The sequence below is a fragment of the Stegostoma tigrinum genome, chromosome 16, assembly GCF_030684315.1.
Source record: "Stegostoma tigrinum isolate sSteTig4 chromosome 16, sSteTig4.hap1, whole genome shotgun sequence".
NCBI lineage: Eukaryota > Metazoa > Chordata > Chondrichthyes > Orectolobiformes > Stegostomatidae > Stegostoma > Stegostoma tigrinum.
Window position 1 is genome coordinate 24,585,650 of NC_081369.1, and position 24,861 is coordinate 24,610,510.

General features: G+C 41.4%; 1 protein-coding gene across 1 annotated transcript in view; it reads right to left on the reverse strand.

Annotated features, from left to right (window-relative positions):
* rbl2 (retinoblastoma-like 2 (p130)) overlaps nt 1–24,861 on the reverse strand; it is a 126,019-nt gene that overhangs the window by 95,542 nt on the left and 5,616 nt on the right. Inside the window, exons 2-4 of the mRNA XM_059651660.1 lie at nt 23,311–23,441; nt 22,181–22,384; nt 10,191–10,255 (exon numbers count right to left, since the gene is read on the reverse strand). Of these exons, the coding sequence (XP_059507643.1) occupies nt 10,191–10,255; nt 22,181–22,384; nt 23,311–23,441 (400 nt within the window). The remainder of the gene's footprint in view (nt 1–10,190; nt 10,256–22,180; nt 22,385–23,310; nt 23,442–24,861) is intronic.

A 24,861-nucleotide genomic window follows, 5' to 3' on the forward strand; every position in this document is an offset into this window, starting at 1 on the left:
GGTAAGGAATATTAGATTATGGATGGGGTGTCAATCAATTACTCATTTGCTTTGGCTTGGACAGCATCAAATTTCTTGAGTGTTTAGAAGTCATGTCTAACCTGTACCTTGTAGATGGAGAGATAACAAGGTGTGGAGCTGGATGAACACAGCAGGCCAACCAGCATCAGAAGAGCAGGAAGGCTGACATTTCGGGCCTAGACCCTTCCTCAGAAAGAGCCTTTTCTTAGGAAGGGTCTAGGCCCAAAACGTCAGCCTTCCTGCTCTGCTGATGCTGCTTGGCCTGCTGTGTTCATCCACCTTGACACTTTGTTATCCCTTATGGATGGTGGAAGGGTTTTGGGGGGTCAGGAGGGGAATTACTGACTGCAGAACTCCGAGACTCTGGCCCACTCATGTAGCTCTAGTATTCATATGGCTAGCCCAGTTCAGTTTCTGATCGATGAAATCCCCCAGGATGCAGATAATGGGCAATTCAGTAAACAAAAACAAAAGTTGCTGGAAAAGCTCAGCAGTCTGGCAGCATCTATGGAGGAGAAAACAGAGTTAGTGTTTCAGGTCCAGTGGCCCTTCCTCAGAACTGATGGTGGCTGGAAAAACGTCAGTTTATACACAGAAAATAGGGAGGTGGATGGGGTAGGGAGTAAACGATAGGATAGAGCCTAAAGGAGAGAGAAAGACAGTTGGACAGACAAAGGAGTTGCTAACGACAATTCAGTTTGGACAATGCCATTAAATTTCGAAGGGAGATGGTTAAATTCTGTCATCTTGTTGGAGTTGATCATGGTCAGGCACTTATGCAGCATGGATGTAACTTCCCACTAACCAATCAGTCTATACCTGAATATTGTCCAGGTCTTGCTGCATATGGAAATAGGCTGCATCCATATTGGGGAAATTGCAAATGGTAGTCAATATTATGCAATATCAAAAAAGCTCCACTTCTGACCTCATGATGGAGGGAAAGTCATTAATAAGGCAACTGGTGGTGGTTGGTCCTTGAACACTACTTCCCTAGCAATGTCCTAGAACTGAGATTCCAAAGTCCACAATCATCTTGGCTCATACGAGTTACAAATCCAACCAGTGGAGTGCTTCTTCAAGGCTCCTAATGACTTTGTTCTGCTATGCCTCCTTGATGCCACATACAGTCAGATGCCTGATGTCAAGGGAACTCACTCTCAACTCATGTCTCGAGAGTTCAGCTCTTTTGTCCATATCTTTATCAAGCAATCCAGCTAAGAAAAAAAGCAACACCTATCTTTCACCAATATGAACATCTCTTGCCTCATGAAACAAAACAGCTTATATTGAAGATGGTGAATCAGATTTCTCTCTGTTGTTTTTCACAAAAAAAGTTTGAATTTAAATAAACTTGAGTTTATTCTCTTCCTCAACAAGTTTTCAGGTCTCAGAAAATTAGTACAGTTCTAGCTGAAGTTCAGGGTGAGCTATTGGAGATTAAAAACACAAGTTTTGATGTGAATGTTTTCACAGCTGCTGTTATGCAAAGCCAAACAGTGAATTTTATTATAATTTGCACATGTTTAATTTGAAGCCTTGGCACTATCTTATGGTTTTCATAAAAATCAAAAATGAATAGCTATCATTTACATTCAATTTCCTTTTTAAAATCAATAGGAATTTCTATCATTAGGGTTCTATTTCCCCCAACTGTTTCCCCAGGCAAGCCATTTTAAAACATGTTACTATTTGATTTATTGTCTTAATTGCAGTAAGAAGAAAATATGTTGGCTTCACTTTTATTCCCCTATATTATAGTTAACTGTACCTGCTTCATCTCCAATGAATCGTATAGACGAAGCACTGAGTCTACTAAAAGCCTGCATCAAAAATAAGCATGCTACAAGGCAAGATTTTACTTTGCACGTTCAAGCATGAAAAGAACAACATTCTCTTCAAATTCCTCAGAATGCATTGGATTCTTTCAAAAAGGTGTTTAAATCATGACTATTATAAAACTGATATTAGGCAAATGCTGCACACCCGTTTCATTGCTAATAGTTGAATTATATTTACGGCAGTTTGATGGATGATCCTTTTTGAGAGCCTGAAAATATAATTTCCTTACCTCAGCAATCAAAAGCAGTTGGAGCTATTTGCATTCCCTGCAGAATATTAAAAGCAATGAACTCGGGTTTACAGCTTGAACTTTTTTTCTAGCCAGAGACTGGAAGAGCATTAGTGAATCAACTGTGAAGTACAAGAAGTTTAAAAAAAAGAGTTGCTCAAGCTTCCACTGATGGCTACAACTGGGTTGAACCCTGTGGCGGAAATGAACAGGTCCGCACAAGTTGAAACAAATCTCTGTAAATACAATTAACCATCACTGCTGACTCCATCCAAGTTCCAGCATGACCAAACATTGCCTGTGCTCAGAGTCCCAGCTGGAATCTGCTAAGGCTGAAGCAAATTACCTGGCAAATGGTATTGAACTGTCATTGTACAATTAAGTCTTTAACTGCATATTCAGCCAAAAGCAAACTCCTGATCCAAAGTCAACAAAAGAGTGACATTCTAATCCCTGTAACCATGCTGATGGGATGGCAAACAATTTTCCAGAAGAGTTAAATACAGAGAAACCAGATGGGTTATTCTGGATAAGGTATCAATATTTCAGCAGCACAGCTCCTTACTAAAATGCTCAATAAATAAGTGTGCAATGGTGTATGACTGATTTATTCTTGTTATCTGTGATTGTGCAAAACATATTCCTTCTCGTAAAACATCCTCTTAATAAAAATGTTCTACAGCCTTTAGAAAAGTAAAAGTGAAGTCACTACAGTCCCATAGGAACTTCAGGCTGCTTTCTTGTTCGACAGAGATGATTGGTGATGGTTTAACCTGATAGTCAAATGCCTCAGGCAAGAGGTGAGACGGAGAAGAAGAGTCTTTCGTGATAACCTCAGCTGGTGTGGGAACTGAATCCATGCTGTTGGCATTACGAACCAGCCAACTGAGCTAAACAACCACCTCTTGGAAAAATACCAGAAATGTCAAGCTGTACAAAACTCTGGTGCGGCCGCACTTGGAGTATTGTGTACAGTTCTGGTCACCGCATTATAAGAAGGACGTGGAGGCTTTGGAAAGGGTGCAGAGGAGATTTACTAGGATGTTGCCTGGTATGAAGGGAAGGTCTTACGAGGAAAGGCTGAGGGACTTGAGGCTGTTTTCGTTAGAGCGAAGAAGGTTGAGAGGTGACTCAATTGAGACATATAAAATAATCAGAGGGTTAGATAGGGTGGATAGGGAGAGCCTTTTTCCTAGGATGGTGACGGTGAGCACGAGGGGGCATAGCTTTAAATTGAGGGGTGAAAGATATAGGACAGATGTCAGAGGTAGTTTCTTTACTCATGGAGTAGTAAGAGAATGGAACGCTTTGCATTCAATGGTAGTAGGTTCGCCAACTTTACGTGCATTTAAGTTGTCATTGGACAAGCATATGGACGTACATGGAATAGTGTAGGTTAGATGGGCTTGAGATCAGTATGACAGGCCGGCACAACATCGAAGGCCGATGAACTGTAATTTTCTATGTTCTATGTACTCGATCCAGAATCAGCTTAACAAACAAACCTGTAAAATCATATTTTGGATCCATTCTGAAACAATATATTGATTCATTGTAATTAGGAAGTGGATTTATTACAGGTGGTACAAGTGTCTCCAGAAGCTTGTGTGCCCCATGCCAAATGGCAAAAACAAAATCAATGTATTTTCATATTGAGATAACACGGTGTGAAGCTGGATGAACACAGCAGGCCAAGCAGCATTAGAGGAGCAGGAAAGCTGACGTTTTGGGCCTACACCCTCATTCATTTCTGAAGATGGGTCTAGGCCCGAAACGTCAGCCTTCCTGCTCTTCTGATGCTATTTGGCCTGCTGTGGTCATCCAGCTCTACACCTTGTGGTCTCAGATTCTCCAGCATCTGCAGTTCCTACTCTCTCTGAAACTATTTTCATATTGAGTTGCCTCTTTTATTGCTATTGAGCACTTATAAACTTACAAGAAGACAAGGCCAGACAGCCAAATCAAGCCTGTTCCACCTTAGTATTGCAACTCACATGTAACAATGATCACCCATTTCCCCTCCTGCTAGCCCCAGAGTCTTGAGGGAGCAATTTTCCCATCTCCATTTCAGCCAGAAACATTGTGCTTGGTGTCCTCGTTTCTTTCAGGATTTGCTCACTGTGATCAGTCACTTGTTTCAGGAAGACATTTAGCTTCAGAAGTAGACTAAGGATAATTTTGCCAGTGCTGAATGACCGTTGTGGCTTTCCAGGATGGAGCAGGCAACACTTCCAATATCTCTCAGTTGAACATAGACTGCAGCACGATGGCTTCCCCAAGGTGCAGAGTGATACTAATTATATGCATTACTTTGTGGGTGTGGGTGGAAATTCAGAAATACACTGCAGTCACATACTGCTCCATTCGCTCAATATCCAACTAGTGTGAGACCATAGAGAGTGCATCATGCATGTCAATGTCTAGTATTCTAGCTTTCGCTCTGTACCAGTCTGTGTAAATAACAGATTTTAAGCCATGAAAAATCAGAGGCAAGCTGCTTAGTGACCAGAGCTAACCACTGGCTACAAGGCTCATGATTCCAGTGCACAAGGTCATCAAGCAGACCCTGAGGTGCCTGCCAACACTTCCACCACATGGACCACTCTGGTGAAGCTTTCTTGCACCGTCTAGAGTGCAGGGCACTATTCATTATGTAGGATACAGCAGAACACAATGTCATCATGAGGAGAGCACAGCCTTTGTCTGCTTCTCCCTGTGGATCTGTTGACGAGGGGAAGCAGAAGCATGAGGGGGAAGATTTGAAGGAAGTGCAGGACAAGGAGTAAGCAATTAACCTTGTTATGTTGTTATCAGGATATCACAGGAATTCCAAACCAGCGGCACACAAAGTGACTGGTGAAATACACTACTGACTGGGCCAAGAAAAACAGTAACATCATTCAGTGTACACAATGACTCTAAGTGACTATCATCACTCCTCCTGGGAAGCTAATTACACAGCACCAGCCAACTGGAATCAGGATGGAAACAGATGCAAACCCCACGTTACACTGACAGCCTTGCCGCAATAAGAAAACAATACTGACAGTTATGCAAGAAGGGACGGTTAATAATATTTTAAAATGCTTTAGTAACAAGGTCACCAAACAAAAATTTGTCTGATGCCAAGTAGCAGATAAGACAGCAGATGGACTGGGATGGAAAAAAGCCACCAGGCTGGCTTCAGTTACTTCAGTACTCATGAGCACTTGCAGCAAGGGATAATGCCTGAAGTGTCTGTCAAACCTGCAGCCAATAATGATCCATGTCAGGTTTGTCAACATTGAAAATTGGCTGAAAACATGATCTGGCATTTTCCGATTGTCTAATGTTCAAGTAATTATATTTATGAGACAGTACATAACTAGAAAAATGTTACTTTTCTTTTTAAAAAAAAGGGACAAATTTTCTTTGAACAACATCTGAACACTCATGCTCAGTCACAACCCAAAAATACAATCCATATCCCTTTGCTACTGACAGTTGTTTAGCTTGTCCATTTCATCTGGAGCCTTTCCACACCACAAACCCTCTCTGTCTGTAGACTTTCCTGCAGAAGCCACCTTAAGGAGGCATTCAGGTTGATGAAGCTGGTGTAACAGTTTTTTCCTTTCGACTGCTGTGGAAACCAGGCCTCAGCTCCGCTAATTCTTAGAGCAGTACAGTGAGTACACTAGGAACTCAACATGTGCAAAATCTTATTTCCAGTTTATCTGGGCATGGTATACTGAAACACCAATGAATTGTGCCAACTGGAAAATACAATTTATCCTTTAACATTATTTACCAATTTACAAAGCTAACTGTGACATGAAGACTTCAGAATTGAAGAAAAACGCATAACAATAAAATCTTACTAAAACAAAGTTCTTCCAAACAGTGACATTAACGGTGAGGATGTAGGTTTGATAAGTAGAGAGCTGAACTGGAATCACAAACAATGGAACTCAAAAATGTCCACAAACAGTATTGGCAGGAGGAAGGGATTCTTGTTTATTGCAGTTCATTTCTAGTAGTTCTGATGCAGTTGGTAATGAGAGGTGATATTTGTGACCTTCACACTCCACTGCACATTACAGATTTCTGTGCAGTTAAGAAATGACCAATAATAACTGTAATAACAAATCAAATTCCAAAACCAGCTTTGTTTTCCTGTAAATAAACTGAGCAACTGCCATTGCAAAATATAATCGAGAGAGCTTGGACTGCTTTAGTGATAAGAAAATGTGAAACATTAATTGCATAATCTAGCACAGAAATGAGTAACTTTTTAAATCAGTGATTTAAAATGTACTCAAATATCTCATTAATTGAATCCATAAGCAGCTCATTTGATGATCAAAATTAGTAAAGCTCAGAACCAACAATGTTTTAACAAAGGCTATCACAGTTATAACAGAAAAGAGAAAATACATGACTTAAGGAAACACATACAATTTAAGTTTCAAATTAGTTACTAGATTTTAACCATATGAAATCCTCTTGAAAAAAAGTGTTTAGAAAAATATCTCTTCTTTTTCTTTAGCGTAACCAAATAGACCACAGCCCAAATCCTGTTAGTCATTTTCAACACAAAATGCTCGTTGAACGAAATCAATTATGTCAGGCAGATGGTTCACAAACAAATGCTGCTTAAACAACAAGTCAGAAATAGAACATGCTTTCAGTATGGATACTTACAATGATGGAGTCTTTGTTTTTCAACATTATTCACAATGCAAGGCATCATTTCAGTTTTGCAGTTTTGTCAGGTTTAGCACGAATTTTGGAATAATTATTAAAAAGAAACTCACCTTTTAGTACCAGTTTATCCCTTCATTGAGAAATGAGGCACAATACTTCATATACGTCAATGTACAGTGATTGTTTTAAGGTGAGAAAATGTGGGAGCTTACATATAACAAGATCCTAAGGCACAATGATTAGTGAATGGGTAATTAATTTATTTCAACAAGTATGGAGTGGGGCTGCATACTGGCAGATCTAAAAATAGATTGTAATGGGGTCAACATCCTCATGAAGCATTAGTGTTAGCTGATGGTTTCATGCTGCTCAAGTGGATCCTTCCTGGAAAAATGCAGCAATCCCTTTTTAAGTACAAATGTAGATAATGCACTGAGGTACAATGTCATCCATGACTCAGGTCACACTCTTGCCACTGTCAGGGTTCAAGGTTCTGGGTTCAAGTGTTTCCCCAGAGACTTGACAACAAAACACAAGCTCATGTGCACCACAACAACACTGAGGGAGCTCTGCACTGTCAGAGGAGCTGTCTTTTGAATGAGATGTTAAATGGAGGTCCTTCTCAGGTATATAGAAAATATCTAGTTTGAGGAAGAATCAAAAGGATTTCTCTCCACATCCTGACCAATACTTATTTCTCAAGAACAGAAGGTATCATCATCATATTACGGTTTCATGGGATTTTGCAGTGCACAAACTGACCACCTTGTTTCCTGTATCAAAACAGTGACTACAGACACCTTAAAAGCATTCATGAGTTCACAGTAAGTGCCAGATTAAATTGGGAACCCTGCAGCCCAATGGTCTCAATGTGGACTTCACAAGCTTCAAAATCTCCCCTCCCCTAACCTCATCCCAAGACCAGCCCAGCTCGTTCCCTTGACCTGTCCGTCTTTTCTCCCACCTATTCACTCCTCCCACCTCACCGGCCAACCCCCACCCCCACTTCCTACCTACTAGCCTCATCCCCATCTCCTCAACCTGTCAGTCTTCCTGCTCACCTACCCGCCCTTCCCTCCAAACTGACCAACACCCATACCAACTCCCTACCTGCCTCACCTTTATTGGTTCCATCCCTGCCTCCTTGACCTGTCTGTCTTCTCTCCACCAATCTGCTCCTCTATCCACCTTCCATCATTGCCTCCCCCTTCTCTATTTATTTCAAAGTCCCCTTTCCCACCCCTATTTCTGAAGAAGCATCCAGGCCTGAAACATCAACTTTCCTGCTCCTTGGATTCTGCCTGGCCTGCTGTGTTCATCCAGCTCTACACCTTGTTATCTGATTAAGGAAAGTCTTTTTTTTTAAAAACTAGGAAGAAAATCAGATGGTTTAATTGGATTAAATTCTACAAGGCTTTAGTGTGGTACAAAAGCTGAATCGAATCTTGGGAACTATGCCAAGGACAGAGTTTGGTTGTGACATTGTGGTTAAAACAAATCCAAATGGGCAGAGAAAAGCCATAGAACTAACGCTAGTAATGAAAACAGTAACCACAGACAGCCCTAACAGCTTCTGAAGGTGGTTCTAGGCCCGAAACATCAGCCTTCCTGCTCGGCCTGCTGTGTTCATCCAGCTTTACATCTTGTTATCTCTCTTCCCTGCTGTATTTGGACTTAAAAATTGGCCTGTCAAATTTTAAATTTAATTATGGTCTCAGTCTTGGTGCACCTGCTCTGCAGCGACAGCATTGTATTCCTCGCTCTGTTCTATTGCCCCAATACACGTTGTACAGTATGATTTGCCTATATCGCACACAAAACAAAACTTTTCATTGTACCTATGTACATGTGACAATAATAAAATAAAATCAAAAACAAGCCACAACATAAATTTGCTTGATCAATTTACATGAGCTAAACTGAAACATACATGCTATATGCAATGGTGTTTAATGGTGTGCGTTATACAAAGAACAACTGCCATAAGAAAACCAAATGGAAGAGATAATAGCTTGAAGTAACTGTTGGAATTGACAAAGAAACTAAGTTCAGCATGTAACTTGACTATTGAGAAAGGTCAGAACAAAGAAAATTACAGTGCAGGAACAGGCCCTTCAGCTCTCCAAGTCTGCACCGACATGCTGCCCATCATGACTAATATCCCTACCCTTCAGGAACCGTGTCCCTCTATTCCCATCCTATTCATGTATTTGTCAAGACGCCCTTTAAAAGTCACTATCGTATCTGCTTCCGCTACCTCCCCCAGCAGCGAGTTCCAGGCACCCACCAGCCTCTGTGTGAAAAACCTGCCTCGTACATCACCTTTAAACCCTGCCCCTTGCACCTTAAACCTATGCCCCCAAGTAGCTGACTATTCCACCCCAGGAAAAAGCTTCTGACTATCCAGTTGGCCATGCCCTTCATAATCTTGTAGACCTCTATCAGGTCGCACCCCCCCCCCCCCCACCCCCCCAACCTCTGTCGTTCCAGTGAGAACAACCCAAGTTTCTCCAACCTCTCCTCATAGCTAATGCCCTCCCTACCAGGCAACATCCTGGTAAACCTTTTCTGCACCCTCTCCAAAGCCACCACATCCTTCTGGTAGTGTGGCAACCAGAATTGAACACAATATTCCAAATGCAGCCTAAGGTTCTATAAAGCTGCAACATGACCTGCTAATTTTTAAACTCAATGCCCTGGCTGATGACAGCAAGCTTGCCATATGCGTTGTTGACTACCTTCTCACCTACGTTGCCATTTTCAGTGACCAGTGTACCTGTACACCCAGATCCCTCTGCATGTCAGTACTCCTAAGGGGTCTGCCATTTACTGTATATTTTCCATCTGGATTAGGTCTTCCAAAATGCATTACCTCACATTTTCCTAGATTAAACTCCATCTGCTATCTCTCTGCCCAAGTCACCAACCGATCTATAACTAGTTGTATCCTTTGACTGTCCTCATCACTATCCACAATTCCACCAACTTCCATATCATCGGCAATCTAATCAGGCCAGTTGCATTTTCCTCCAAATCATTTATATATATTACAAATAGCAAAGGTCCCAACACTGATCCTTGAGAAACACCACTAGTCACAGCTCTCCATTCAGAATCGCACCCTTCCACTGCCTCAGATTTTGCAGATTTGTCTGCAAAATGACCATATAGCAGCTTTGAAATTCAATAGACACCAGGTTACAAAACCCGATATGAAAGAAGAGTCACATGTTGAAGTACACCTGATGTATTACAAAGCTAATTAACTATCTTTGAAACCATGTCTTTAAGATATCGTAGCTAACATGTTTTGTATTACTTACACTGAAAATTACAAGAAAATATTTTACCATTTGTTTCTAAAATTATTCGAATTATTTTTGTACTAGTTCCTCACAATGATTTGCCTACTTACCTTTGGTCTGAACAAACAGCACCCAGCAGAAGTTAAACACTTCAGAAACTGTACAAGGTTGACGCCTGTTGAGAAAGAACATTGAAAAATCAGCATTTGTTGTATAATTTACGATGCGTTGAAAGAACATTAGTTACCGTAAGTGAACAGCATTCTTTGAGCAGATTGTTGTAGATTGTTTTTCTGGCTAATTTTTGTATAAATCCAATAATTTGTTCATTTCTCTGTAAGTGTTTACAAGTTCTCTTAAATTTGGTGTGAAATAAGTAGAACAAGAAGTCCTTTCCTGGCAACACACACATAAAACCTGGCTAAAGTCATCAAACTGGTTATTTGTCACAAATATTTGTGAATTTGAGACTAAGGTTCAATTTTTAAAAAAGTCTTACTGTATGTTAAGTACTTTCCACTCATGTCTGTTTATCCATATAGAGTATATTGATAATCTAGCTATTTTCATCATTTAACAATTGCTGGCTTTGCTTTGTAGGTTTGTGTGACTTGCTTTAGTATAACATCTGCTCTTCACCCTTTGAAAACTATTGTATTCTAGATAAGTAAAGTACAAATTGATCACTTTTACTTTTAAGACAACAACTGGACTTGATTTAATCTCCAAGTGAATGTTTAAAATTGAACCCAACAAGTTCGCCAATGATTTTGAGGTTGACAGCATTTGATTGCTGCTAATTTATCACAGCAGTAATCAGGCATGCTCCAGCAATCAGCAGTACAGCTCCTTGCTGAAATTAGAGTTATTCAACTTTCCATGAATTAATTACACTTTGCCCAAACAATGCCAAAGCACTTTGCTAATAGAAGAACAGATAGAAATTCCACAGTACAGAACAATCATGAATTTTGTCGGGTGGTTAAAAACATCCTAACAGAAAGGATCAGAAAAAAAGAGCTGACAGAGTAAATAGAGATGAATAACAGCTGAAAATGAAGGTCAAGAGGAGGAAAAGAAAGCAGCAAGACATAATAAAGCAGAGTGGGATCAAGGATTGTGTGGGGCGAGTGAGAGAACACAATGTGCTTGTGGAGAAGAAGGTCTTTCATGACTGTTGGGCATCAAAGAAACAGGAGTCTACACTGGACACAGATTAGTATTTAAACAGTTTCTTTGCCTTTATTCTGAATTGAGTTTTACTCATTGCGATCTTTTAAATGACAGGACCTCTTTTGCCAGATTCTAATGTTTAATGACACTAAAACAAAAGAATAACAACAAAGTTGCTAGAAAAGCTCAGCAGGTCTGGCAGCATCTGTGAAGGAGAAAACACAGTTAACGTTTCGGGTCTAGTGACCCTTTCTCAGAATTGAGTTCTGAGGAAGGGTCACCGAACCTGAAACGTTAATTGTTTTCTCTCCTTCACAGATGCTGCCAGACCTGCCGAACTTCTCCAGAAACTCTGTTTTTTTGTTCCTGATGTACAGCATCCGCAGTTCTTTTGGTTTTTATTAAGACACTAAAACAACCTTGTGTCTCATTTACTGTTCAACTGTGTGAGACTTCAACACAAAGAATAACAGCAAAGTTGGGACAAATTAACCAACCACCATTGACCGTATGTCCACACTGGACAAAACTAGGAAATATTGCTGTTGTACCAATGATTAGATGGTGATTTTTAAGAAAAAAATGCTGATGTTCAGAGATTTGAGTGTGCTCAAACAAAGAACTCAAAGTTAGCATTCAAGTACAGCAAGCATGCATCAAGGCAAATTGCATATTGGCCTTTATTGCAAGGGAATGCAAGTACAAGAATTAGAAACTTGCAAAAATTCTTGAAGGCTTTGGGAAGACCATGCCCAGAGTGTTGTGTATGGTTTTGGTTTCCACATTTAAACATGTACATACTTCCATTGAATGTTGGTACACCAAAGGTCTTGAATGTGGTTCTGAGGATGGGAGAGCTGCCCTGTGATGACAGGCTGAACAAATTGTGCCCATGCTCTTTGCAATTTAGAAGAACGATCGGTGATCTCATTAAAACAGACCAGATTGTAAAGGGCACTGACAGGGTTGACACACATGTAGTTTCCCCTGGCTAACAAATCTAAAAACTGGGTCAGAGTCATAGGATAAGGATCAATCATTTAGGACAGAGAGGAGAAGAAATTTCTTTACTCAAAGCACTGGTGATTCCTTCGAATTCTGCACCCTAGAGGGTTGTGGATTACATGTTGTTGAATATATCCAAGTCTGAGACATGCAGATTTTGATTTCAGGGAATTGTATAGGTTGGAATATAGAAAAATGACAAGTAACTTTATTAAAACATCCGAGATTCTTCAGGAGATTGACAGGATAGAAGCAGAAGGTGGTTTCCCCATATGGGAGAGTCTATTACCATACAGCATAATCTCAGTGGTAAAAGGTCACATTTAAGACAGAGGAGGGGGAATTTCTTCTTTCAGAGGGTAGAAAATCTGTGGAATTCTTCACTGCTGAGGGCTGTCAGAGGTTTACAACCCTCTGAAGAAAAAAATACAAATTCTTGACAATTCAGACCAAATTTGGCAGCTGACTTATTTTAAAATAGTTCCCCCGAGTTCTAGGCTTCCAACCAAGGGAAACATCTTACCTGCATCTCCCTTGTCTACCCCTTTAAGCATTTTGCAATGAGATCAGCTCATCTTCTTCAAAACTCCAGGGAATAGAGGTCCAATTTGCCCAATCTCTTTTCACAGGACAGTCCTGCCATCCCAGAAACCAGTCTGGTGGACCTTCATTGCATTCCCTTCACAGCAATAATATCTTTCCTCAGATAAGGAGACTAAAACTGCAAACAGTACTCCAGAAGCTGTCTAACCATCCTCTTTTTGTACTCATATCCTCTTGCAATAAAAGGTTAATATTCCATTCGCCTTCTTCTAGCTTGTTGCACCTACATGCTAGCCTCCAGCGACTTATTGACAAGGACAATTGGATGCTTTTGTAATGAGAATCATAGAATTTACAATACAGAAGCAGGCCGTTTGACCGATTGTCTCTGTACTGGCTCCCAAAAGAGCTACCCAGCTAGTTCTATTTTCTAACCCTACCTTCATAGCCCTCTCAATTTATCCAAATCTATATTTTCCACCTCGTACCATTTAAGAAAAACTCTGCATATCCACATCACATATCAAAGTGGATAATTTTACATGTTTTCACATTACATTTCATCTACCATTTTATTGCCGATGAACAAGCTTGTCCAAAATGTCCTGAAGTCACTTGACATCTTGCCCATAACACATTCCCACTTTACATCAGCCACAAATTTGGAAATATTCTACTTTGTCCCCAACTCCATACTATCGTGGACAACAGGGGCCTCAGATACTGATCCTTGCGGTATCCCTGAAAGTTGCCACCCAGGTTGATAGGGTTGTTAAGAAGGCGTACAGTGTGTTAGGTTTTATTGGCAGAGGGATGAGTTTTGGAGGCATGAGGTCATGTTGCAGCTGCACAAAGCTCTGGTGCGGCCGCACTCGGAGTATTGCGTAGAGTTCTGGTCGCCACATTATAGGAAGGATATGGAAGCATTGGAAAGGGTGCAGAGGAGATTTACCAGGATGTTGCCTGGTATGGAGTGAAGGTCTTATGAGGAAAGGCTGAGGGACTGGAGGCTGTTTTCGTTAGCGAGAAGAAGGTTAAGAGGTGACTTAATAGAGACATAGAAGAAGATCAGAGGATTAGACAGGGTGGACAGTGAGAGCTTTTGCTCAGATGGTGATGGCGAGCACGAGAAGACATAGGTTTAGGTTGAGGGGTGATAGATATAGAACAGATGTTAGAGGTAGTTTCTTTGCTCAGAGATAGTTAGGGTGTAGAATGCCCTGCCTGCAACAGTAGTAGACGCATCAAGTTTAAGGGCATTTAAATGGTCACTGGATAAACATATGGATGATAATGGAATAGTGCAGGTTAGATGGGCTTCAGATTGGTTTCACAGATCAGCGCAACTTTGAGGGCCGAGGGGCCTGTACTGTGATGTAATGTTCTATGTTCTATCCCCTTAGCCTGCCACTCAAGAATGGCCCATTTAATTTTACTTTGATTTCTGTTAGCCAATCATTAATCCATGTCAACACATTGCTCCCTTTCCCATGTGCTTTCCAACTAACCTCCTGCGAGAAATTTTATGTATAGCCTTCTGCAAATCAAAAGTATCCAATACCCATCAGCTCTCCTTTATCAATTTTGACAATAGCATCTTGAAAAAAAAATTCCATGTTTGTCAAACATGATTTATCATTTGCAAGTAGATGCGGACCATGCCCAATCAGATCATTATCAAACAAATATCTATTTATATCCATCTTTTGTAAAGGGTTCTAGCATTTTGCTCCTACTGATGTAATATGAACAGGTCTGGAGATCTCCCTCTTTTTTTTGCCCCCCATGTGAAAAAGCAGGTGACATTTGCTACCATCCAATCTGCAGGAGTTATTCCAGAATCTATAGAATTTTTAGAAGATGTTCAGCTATGCAGAAACTAATCACTATAGCCATCACCTTCAACACTTACCATGAAATGTATAGCAGTTTTTTTGGTAAGGACAAATCATGCCTACTCCATTGTGTAAACATCCCTTTGGTTCCTTACCAACCCAACTTCTCCTTTTACTACCCATACAGGACATCTAATTCCGTTTTATGTTAAATGTCAGTCTCTTCTCATTCTCACTTCTCTTGTCCCTCCCCACCTGCCAATTCCCCTCTGAACCTTATATGTACAACCTGATCCTTAAAATCTATTATCCTCCTAGCATTTACAATATGCACAGTTTTTCCTTCTTAATTTTATGTCCTTGAGGAAGCTCTGGATTTATTTGGCCTATGTTTCTCCTTTGAGAGAATATAGTAAAATCATATCAAAGTCAAATTGCGGGGGGCTATGTACAAGTTTGTGTCAAATGAAGCTTCAAAATAGCCAAGGAAATCCCCATGTAACTCAATCTACCGACAAACATGCTTGAGCCAAAAGTAAATGGAATACTAATGCAGTAAATGTGAAACAGGTCCACCTGTCAATCTGTTCATACCTTACAATGGCCAGAACTTGCACACTACAGGCATTGGGTTTTGAAATACAGAAGCTCCAACTTTCTTCTGCTTAGTGTTGTCTTTGGGAGCGTGTGATACAGTCAGTCATGTCACTGACATTAAAGACGTTTTCGTACTGCAGTGCAAAATCCCTGATCATCTCCACATCCTTTGGAGCTTTAGCTAAGGATACAGGTAAGCAGGTGGGAAAGAATTCATCAAAATCTTCAGGGACATCAGCTTTCTCAATTCAATACCATACTGCAGCTATGACTACCTCACTTGTCAGTCCCATTGTACAGCATACAGCACTGTCCACCTCGGGATAGATTTCCAGGTTTGTCTCTGCTGAAATTTCCATGCTGGAATCCCAAAGGCAGGTAAAAAGAACCCCATTGTCAGGTTGACGAAGTGTGGAGCTGGATGAACACAGTGGGCCAAGCAGCATCTCAGGAGCACAACAGCTGACGTTTCGGGCCTAAACCCTTCATCAGAGAGGGGGATGGGGAGAGGGAACTGGAATAAATAGGGAGACAGGGGGAGGTGGACCGAAGATGGAGAGAAAACAAGATAGGTAGAGAGGAGAGTATAGGTGGGGGATGTAGGGAGGGGATAGGTCAGTCCAGGGAAGACGGACAGGTCAAGGAGGCGGGATGAGGTGGTAGGTAGGAAATGGAGGTGCGGCTTGAGGTGGGAGGAAGGGATGGGTGAGAGGAAGAACAGGTTAGGGAAGCAGAGACAGGCTGGGTTGGTTTTGGGATGCAGTGGGGGGAGGGGTCAAGCTGGGCTGGTTTTATGATGCAGTGGGGGGAGGGGAAGAACTGGGCTGGTTTTATTATGCAGTGGGGGGAGGGGAAGAACTGGGCTGGTTTTGGGATGCAGTGGGGGAAGGGGAGATTTTGAAGCTTGTGAAGTCCACATCGATACCATTGGGCTGCAGGGTTCCCAAGCGGAATAGGAGTTGCTGTTCTTAAAACCTTCGGGTGGCATCATTGTGGCACTGCAGGAGGCCCATGATGGACATGTCATCTGAGGAATGGGAGGGGGAGTTAGAATGGTTCGCGACTGGGAGGTGCAGTTGTTTGTTGTGAACCGAGCGGAGGAGTTCTGCAAAGCGGTCTCCAAGCCTCCGCTTGGTTTCCCCAATGTAGAGGGAGCCACACCGGGTACAATGGATACAATATGCCACATTGGCAGATGTGCAGGTTAACATCTGCTATATATGGAAAATCATCTTGGGGCCTAGGATAGGGGTGAGGGAGGAGGTGTAGCAAGGTGTGGGGGCAAGTGTAGCACTTCCTGCGGTTGCAGGGGAAGGTGCCAGGTGTGATGGGGTTGGGGAGTGTGGAGCAGACAAGGGAGTCACAGGGAGAGTGGTCTCTCCAGAAGGCAGACAAGGGTGGGGATGGAAAAATGGCTTGAGTGGTGGGGTCGGATTGTAGATGGCGGAAGTGTCGGAGGATGATGCGTAGTATCCGGAGGTTGGTGGGGTGGTATGTGAGAACGAGCGGGATATTCTGGGGGCGGTCGGGGCGGGGACGGGGTGTGAGGGATGTGTTGCAGGAAATGCGGGAGATGCAGTCAAGGGCGTTCTCGACCACTGCGGGGGGAAAGTTGCGGTCCTGGAAAAGCGTGGACATCCGGGATGTGCGGGAGTGGAATGTCTCATCCTAGGTGCAGATGCGGCGGCGGTGGAGGAATTGGGAATAGGGGATGGAATTTTTGCAGGAGGGTGGGTGGGAGGAGGTGTATTCTAGGTAGCTGTGGGAGTCAGTGGGCTTGAAATGGACATCAGTTTCTAGCTGGTTATCTGAGATGGAGACTGAGGTCCAGGAAGGTGAGGGATGTGTTAGAGATGGCCCAAGTGAACTTGAGGTTGGGGTGGAAAGTGTTGAAAGAGGTGGCGCCGATACAGTCATCAATGTAATGGAAGAAGAGGTGGGGTTTGGGGCCTGTGTAGGTACGGAAGAGGGACTGTTCCACATAACCTACAAAGAGGCAGGCAAAGCTTGGGCCCATGCGGGTACCCATGGCCAGCCCCTTTGTCTGTAGGAAGTGGGAGGAATTGAAAGAGAAGTTGTTGAGGGGGAGTTCGGCTGGGCGGATGAGGGTGTCGGTGGAGTGGGATTGGTCGGGCCTGCGGGGCAGGAAGAAGCGGAGGGCCTTGAGGCCATCTGCATGAGGAATACAGGTGTATAGGGACTGGACGTCCATGGTGAAAATGAGGTGTTGGGGGTCAGGGAATTGGAAGTCCTGGAGGAGGTAGAGGGCGTGGGTGGTGTAACGGACGTAGGTAGGCAGTTCCTGGACCAAAGGGGAGAAAATGGAGTCCAGATAGGTGGAGATGAGTTCGGTGGGGCAGGAACAGGCTGAGGCAATGGGTCGACCAGGGCAGGCAGGTTTGTGGATTTTGGGAAGGAGATAGAAACGGGCAGTGCGGGGTTGGGGAACAATGAGGTTGGAGGCTGTGGGTGGATGGTGTTGGAGAGGATGGTTTGATGCTCGGGGGCGGTAGGAGGAGGTCATGATCAAGGGGGCAGTTGATTGGCCTGACTTCTCCTCAGCATCCATTTGCCAATCGTAGCCCATTGCAACATAGCTGCCAGCACAAATCTTCACGAACTCCTTCATTATGTATCTAGCTTGTGGTAGTGTCCATGCTCCTTAATCAATGGCTTGACTGACTGGAGAGATCAGCTGCCCACAAGTAGTTTGTTTCTTAAATTCCTATTCCTCTCCTGGTCCATTGGCTGAAGTTTGGCCATGGTGTTGGGAGCCAAGAACATGGCTGGGATGCACGGGGCAGTTCTTAATTTCTGTTGATACATTTTATTCATTTTCCTTTACTGCTCTTCAAAATGCCAGAGGTCATTCGGGTAGTTTTATTAGCCTCACACTGAGCATAGTGCCACAACATTCGCAAAGCAACTTAACTTCTTAGGCTTCCTCATCACAAGAAGCAACAGTTTCTTGGTGCCATCCATGTTGGTGTAGATCATAGCGCTGACACATTCCTACTTCACTTTCCACCATTAAGGTTAAAGGTGGAACACGTAAAGAACAATCTAGGAAAACATAATAACAGCCTACTTATGTCTGCGATAAAAATGTCTCAGTTCATATTCTTTCAGGATGTAGGCTAGACTATTTTTCAGTCAAAATATTAGTTATTGCTGCTGTAACTACTGCAGATTCATGCTTACTGTAGAGAAGACAGTGCTGAGCCTTGTTCTAAATTGGTTTAGCCATCTTTCCAGGGTGACTCTCCTTTCCTGCAGGATTTATCAGAGATGAGGACATTTTGTGCTGGAATTGCCTTAAACCATGTTAACAGAGCTTCACCATGTCAGAATAGACAGCTGTTCTCATCTTCTTCCCAGCTGGACAGAATACCTCCTTGTCAAATTGCTCCAGGATGTTTGTTCTGTACCCAGAATGGTTCTCCAACTCGACAGTAGAATCTTCCATTCTCTACCAACGTCCATATCATATTTTGCACGCACTTTCCTCTCGCTGCACTGAATTCACTCAATGTATAGGCTTTTTATAGGCACAATCTTGAATTGAGTTGCCTATAAATATTTGGTAAGCCTAAACCTCCAAGTTCCTTTACCACAGTGTAAAATATAAAACAATGTATAATTCAAGTAGATACATAATTTTGTACTTGCTGATGTTAAGATTTCATATGACACTTCTACACCCATTCCACTATCTTATAAGACCATAAGAAATAGAAACTGGGACAGGCTCTTCATTCTCTTGTGCCTGATCCCAGAAGTGGTGCCAACCACCCCAGCAAGCTAAGGCATATAAATTACAAGCGGTACAGAACAACAATTCTTCAACGGGGGTGGGGGGGCACCGATGATGTTACTTAGCAGGATAATAAAAAGTCTGCAGTCAAACACACCAGCTTGGCAAGTAAGTCTATAACCCTGATCCACCATTCAGTAACATCATGGCTGATCGAACATTGTTCATGCTCGTGCCTTTTCCCCCAAAACCTGTGCTTTCCCTATTGATTATCTGTCTATTTCAGCCTCAAAATATGCGTAAGGACTGTGCATACATGAGCTCTTCATTCAATTACTGATTGTACTGAGGGTAAGAAGCCTGTCCTTGGTCAGAACCATAAGGGATCTGGCTATCAAATGTGACACTGTCATTAAAGTCCTACTATTTCCTTCCTTCGCATGGGTTTGATACAATCTGTCACCAAGCCCCCATAAATCTCTTATAGACGCCCATATGGACAATTGAAGGCTTTTTGAAAGTGCACACAAGTCAGATCCACTTTATTTCCTCCATATATATAAGCCGGAATAGCTTGTGTTGATCAAGTACAATATTTTTATCTTCAATAATTTAACAAGCTGTGTATTGTTACCCAGTTACTTGTTTCTTTTGCTATCATTTTTATTATAAATCAGCTATGTTGTTGTTCACAACCCAAGAATTAGAATTTATCTCTTTTAGTTGGATCTAATGCTCAGTAAACTTTTGAACTAACATCCTGCAGCCTATCATCACGTGCTGTTAGATATTTCCAAACATGTTGTGGACTTTGTTTTTGATTTCTCTTCCAAATTAGAAAAAACCATTTAGTTTACATCAGCCTAATTTCTAACAAATATGGAACAGTTTAGAACCTGAGCACTAAACAAGCAGGGAACCATATTACTGTGTAATTCATGTGAAATTTTAATTGGCACTTGGAAAAATTACTGCAAGGTGCTTATCTTAAACAGAGTTGAGTTTCTCAAATGTTATTTGAGAAATAATGGGCAACTGTGTAACACGAATTGGCACTAATGGAAGTAGTTGAACACCCCTTCTGGAATAGAGCTGTGTGGCTGCTCTCAAATCAGATTAGTACAGTGGTATAACGCAACTCCCCTCTTCAACAACATGGCTCCACAAATTGCAGGCATTGCATCAATACATATAACGGAATTCCACTAAACTGAGCATCAGCTATCTAAGAAAGTCTATGTAATAGATGGTGAGCCTGGGAGGGATGCTCTTCGGAGGGTCAATGTGGACCCAATGGGCCAAGTGGCCCGCTTCCATACTGTTGGAATTCTCATGACTATGATACAAGACCTCTCTCTTCACATGTTTATCCTACACTGGTGACTTCTTTCTTACTGATGTCAGTATCATGCACTTAGCTACATCATGTTCTACATGAATCTCTTTCCACGTTAACATTGTTCTATGCTCAACTCTAACCAAAGCATGGAGTAAACCTTTCTACTTGCACTAATTTCAATGGGGAGGTCACAAAAACTTTTGTTTTTGAACATCTATGCACTTGAATACAATAGTCTGTCTCTTTTGGTTGTCAAATTTCAGAAATGTAAAACAAATGAAAGTCAATGACTGAGACATTCACTGCAAGACAGTGAATGATGCTAACATTGACTATAAATATGGTACTTTTGTTCTAACTCTGCTAGAAGCAATTCAACACTTCAAAATGAAATCACAAAAACATGAAAACCTATTCTTTTTTCTCTTTTATAGATGAAGGCCTGCTGTGAAATTCCCATTTCATTTGCTTTGATGGTAGAGCTTACTATTGATCCAGCCTTTCTTTTGAAAAATTTCAATTAAAAAATATGGGATATTCCAAAACATTTTGAAATTTTAAGTACATAGAGGCAGTCCTTTTCTTTGGGGGAGGGGTCATGAAGACGGACAGGGGAAAGGATTAACTTGCATTAAAAAGGAGGATAAATGATAAAATGCCATGTAAATCCTTACTAGAATTCTTTGCAATTCAAAATCTGTAAGTGCTGTGCTGGAGGTTCTAAGTGATTCTGATACAAATTTAAATCCTAATGACGGAAGTGCTGTGAAACACTGACTCTCAGTTCTAAGCCGTTTAGTTTCTGAGATAACCAAGACCAAGCAGGTTACAAACCACATACAAACCAAAAATATTTGGGCTCATCTACAAAAGATATTGGACTTTGCAAAAGAGGAGAAACATAGAATACATAGATGATAGAACCTTGGATAGACAGTTATAATGACAACTGCACGTGCAGGTAGACAAGCATATATACTACGATAGCCAGTTATTAACAAGTGCAAGATCGGAATGCACTTAACGGACGGTAAAGTTTTGCTTAGTCAATGGGTTTGCAAACAGTGCAGGCCCATAACATTGCCTAGATAGCCTTTCCTTCACTTCCCTGCCCATCAAGGTTTGTCCGCACTTTAATGGTGGGATGAGCAAGGCCTACAGCTGCATGCCCTTGTCACAGATGAAATCGTTAAGTGAACAATTAATGATCAAATAATCATCTTTTTAGCATTTGCAGAGAATAACTGACAGAGATAGAGGGAAATTTTGTGTTTTGCCCGAGAGATTCAGGATATTGCTGTGTCAAGAATAAGTGTACCCACCCTTTAAATTAATCTTAAGCATGCACAGTGTTGAGTTAAGAAAACTAAACTGGAAGAGACAAGAGATAGCAGGAACTGCAGACGCTGGAGAATCTGAGATAACAAGGTGTGGAGCTGGATGAACACAGCAGGCCAAGCAGCATCAGAGGAGCAGGAAAGCTGATGTTTCGGGCCTAAACCCTTTTTACCAAAACGTCAGCCCATGGAAGAGACGAGAATTCTTCAATACTAATTCCAAATATAAATTAATTAAACTTTAATTATCCCTAAAATGAAATTTCAATTGTAATTGTCTATTAGCAAACAGATGCCATATTGAGCACGTGCAGAAATTAAATATAGCAATTATTAAGCAACACACTTGCAGTTTGTAAAATGTACTACTTACTGGAAGAAATCTCCTGCCTTACCAACTTAGTTGAAGGCAGCGTTATGCAAATTTGTATACTGCAAATTAGGACATGTTTAAGTATTCCACAAATTGCAACTTACTGAGTAGACAGTACATTTCTTTGGCCATTTCACATCTCACCTTTGTTTCCGACCCCTGTGCTGTCGTGGTGGCTGTTCTTCTTGAGGGTCCTTAAAAAGGTCACGAAAAATAGGCTCGCACTTTTTGAAGATGACGGCAGAAACTGTGAAATTCCTCTCCAGCTTTTCCGTGCGCTCCCTGAATTCTTGGGATAGATCTGCCATGTCTGCCCATTTTTGCATCTTATTGAAGAATTCTATCAAACTGTTCCACACACAAGTCAAACTGGTTAATACTTTCCTGAACATAACGTATCAGCATTCAAATGTGTTGGCGATAAAATTCCTTTTCGAGAGAAGGTCCCAGAGCAGGATTCTCCTCTCTAGAGGGACAATGGTCTGAAGTGGGTTGGGTGAGGCTTTTACCGATGTGGCTGACCTAGTGATGATCTGCATAGCTTTAAATTGCATAGACAGATTCCAAAAAAGTACCTTCTGATAACTTCTGAATAACTTTGAAATAAAACCTTTTGTGAAAAATTATCAACATGGGTTTCATTCTGGAGGTGCCAAGCCAGTTTGCATAACCAAGAGATAGGAAGGAAGAGGGACCATATTCAGATCAAATCACACTGTAATACTTTTCCCTAACCAGCTATGGATATTGCACAGTTCGGTGGTGGATTGTCCTGGATGAAGTATTTTAATCACCAAAATGTGGTTTGTTTTGAGATAGCAAAATTAGCTGTAGGCCATTTTTGAGTCGAATCTGTGGTGTTACCAAATCAGTACTGAATAATTACAACATTATACCGTGAATTCCTATTTTAATGTTGAAAATATCTTAAAAGGCAAAGAGAGTAATATTCCTCTATTACTTATTGATAGTTGTATTTAAAAAAAGTACAGCTCTAAGAGCAATTTTCTCCTCAAAACTGCTTTTTGTGGAATGCAGCTTTATATTCTAACCTACTTTTGATGCTATTTCTCCTCAGCACAGATGTAACAACAGTGTTATCACTGTCACTCCAAATAACTTAGACAGAAGCTAAGCTGTTCAAGGAATCTACTATGGACATATAAGTCTACCATCAGTAAGTATCCAGTAGGTGAACTGCAACTGAGGTATATTAATTCAGTAATTATAATTAATCAAATATTATTTTAAACAAATCAATTGTATACTCTTACCTGAGTTCAGAAGAGCGTAGGATCTTTGTCAAGGAGACACAATTCCCTTCTACAGTGCCTCTTCCCACTGAGGGAATGGCTTTTCTACATGCTACGTACAGGGCACAAGCCAACCAGTGACGATCTTCTCCCTAAAACAAAACAAATCTCCATTCATTTATACACCAATACCAGTGCAGCCAGAGTGTCATGGAATCATACAGCATGGAAACAGGTCCTTCAGTCCAACTCGTTCACATCAACCATGTTCTCAAACTAAACTTGCCTGCATTTGGCCTATATCCATGCAGACCTTTCCTACTCGTGTACTTATCCAAACGGCTTTAAAGTGACAGTCTCTAGTTCAGATAGTTTGTATTGTTGAGATTGAGTTTTTAAAGCAACATATTTTATTGATACAACTTGCTGATTTGTAAAAGGAAGAAATGAGGCAGGGTGCAGAAAAGAAAGTAATTAAATATAGTTATACTTTAAATAAAGTTATACTTTGTAGAATAGGAGACCAAAAACCTGAGGGAAAAAAGTGGTAGCCAGTGGGCATGAGGCAGAGGAATAGAACAGCATTAGGATTGAAGTTAGCAAAAGACAGAGAGACAAGACAGAGAAATCAAATGAAGAGTAAAATAGCTCCTGCACTCTCACTGACATGATGCACCACTAGTTATTTGCTTTTCAGACATCTTTGTCGCTATTAAGGGGATGGGTTTGAAGGAAGTCTAGGAGGTGCTTGAGCCAAATAAAAGATTTACTTTTCCCTTTTAATCTCATCTTTGTGAGAACTGGTCCGAGCATGGACACAAATGCCTTAGTACTTTGTACATAGTTGTATTGCAATCAGACAGCACAGAAGCAAGCATTTGTCCCATTGTGCCTGTCCATTGTGTCTCTTTCAATGGCCTACCCAATTAGTCCTACTGATGTGTTCATGCCCAGAGTCCTGCAGATTACTCCTTTTCAAAGTATATGTATTACATCACTTAGAAGAAAGGACCTTTCGTTAAACTATTCTTGGAAGAATTAGTGAGGATTACTTAATAAATTACACTGACAGTATAATACGGTTGTCATCACACATACCACATTTTTTGGGAAGAGGTTGGAGGATTTCATCCCGCCCCTTATCACATTCAAGATATCCTGGATCAAGATACCCGACAATCTGTACTCAACAATCTGTACTCAGCAATGGAGCAGAGAAGGTTGAGGGGTGACCTTATATAAGTTTATTAAATCGTGAGGGGCATAAATAAGGTGAGCTGCAAAAGGTTTTTCCACTAGTGTTTAAGGGAGTTCAAAATTAGACACCATAAATTTTAAGCCAAGAGGAAAAAGATTTGAGAAGAGACCTGGAGGGGCAATTTTTTCCCCCACGCAGAGGTTGGTACATACGCGGAATGAATTACTAAAGGAAGTGGTAAATGCAAGTATGGTTACAAAATTTACGTGACATTTGGAAAGTAGACAGAGGGGAAAGATTTAAAGGGATATGGGCCAAACACAGAAAAATGGGAGAACTTTAGTTTGGGAAATTTGATGGGCATGGACGAGTTG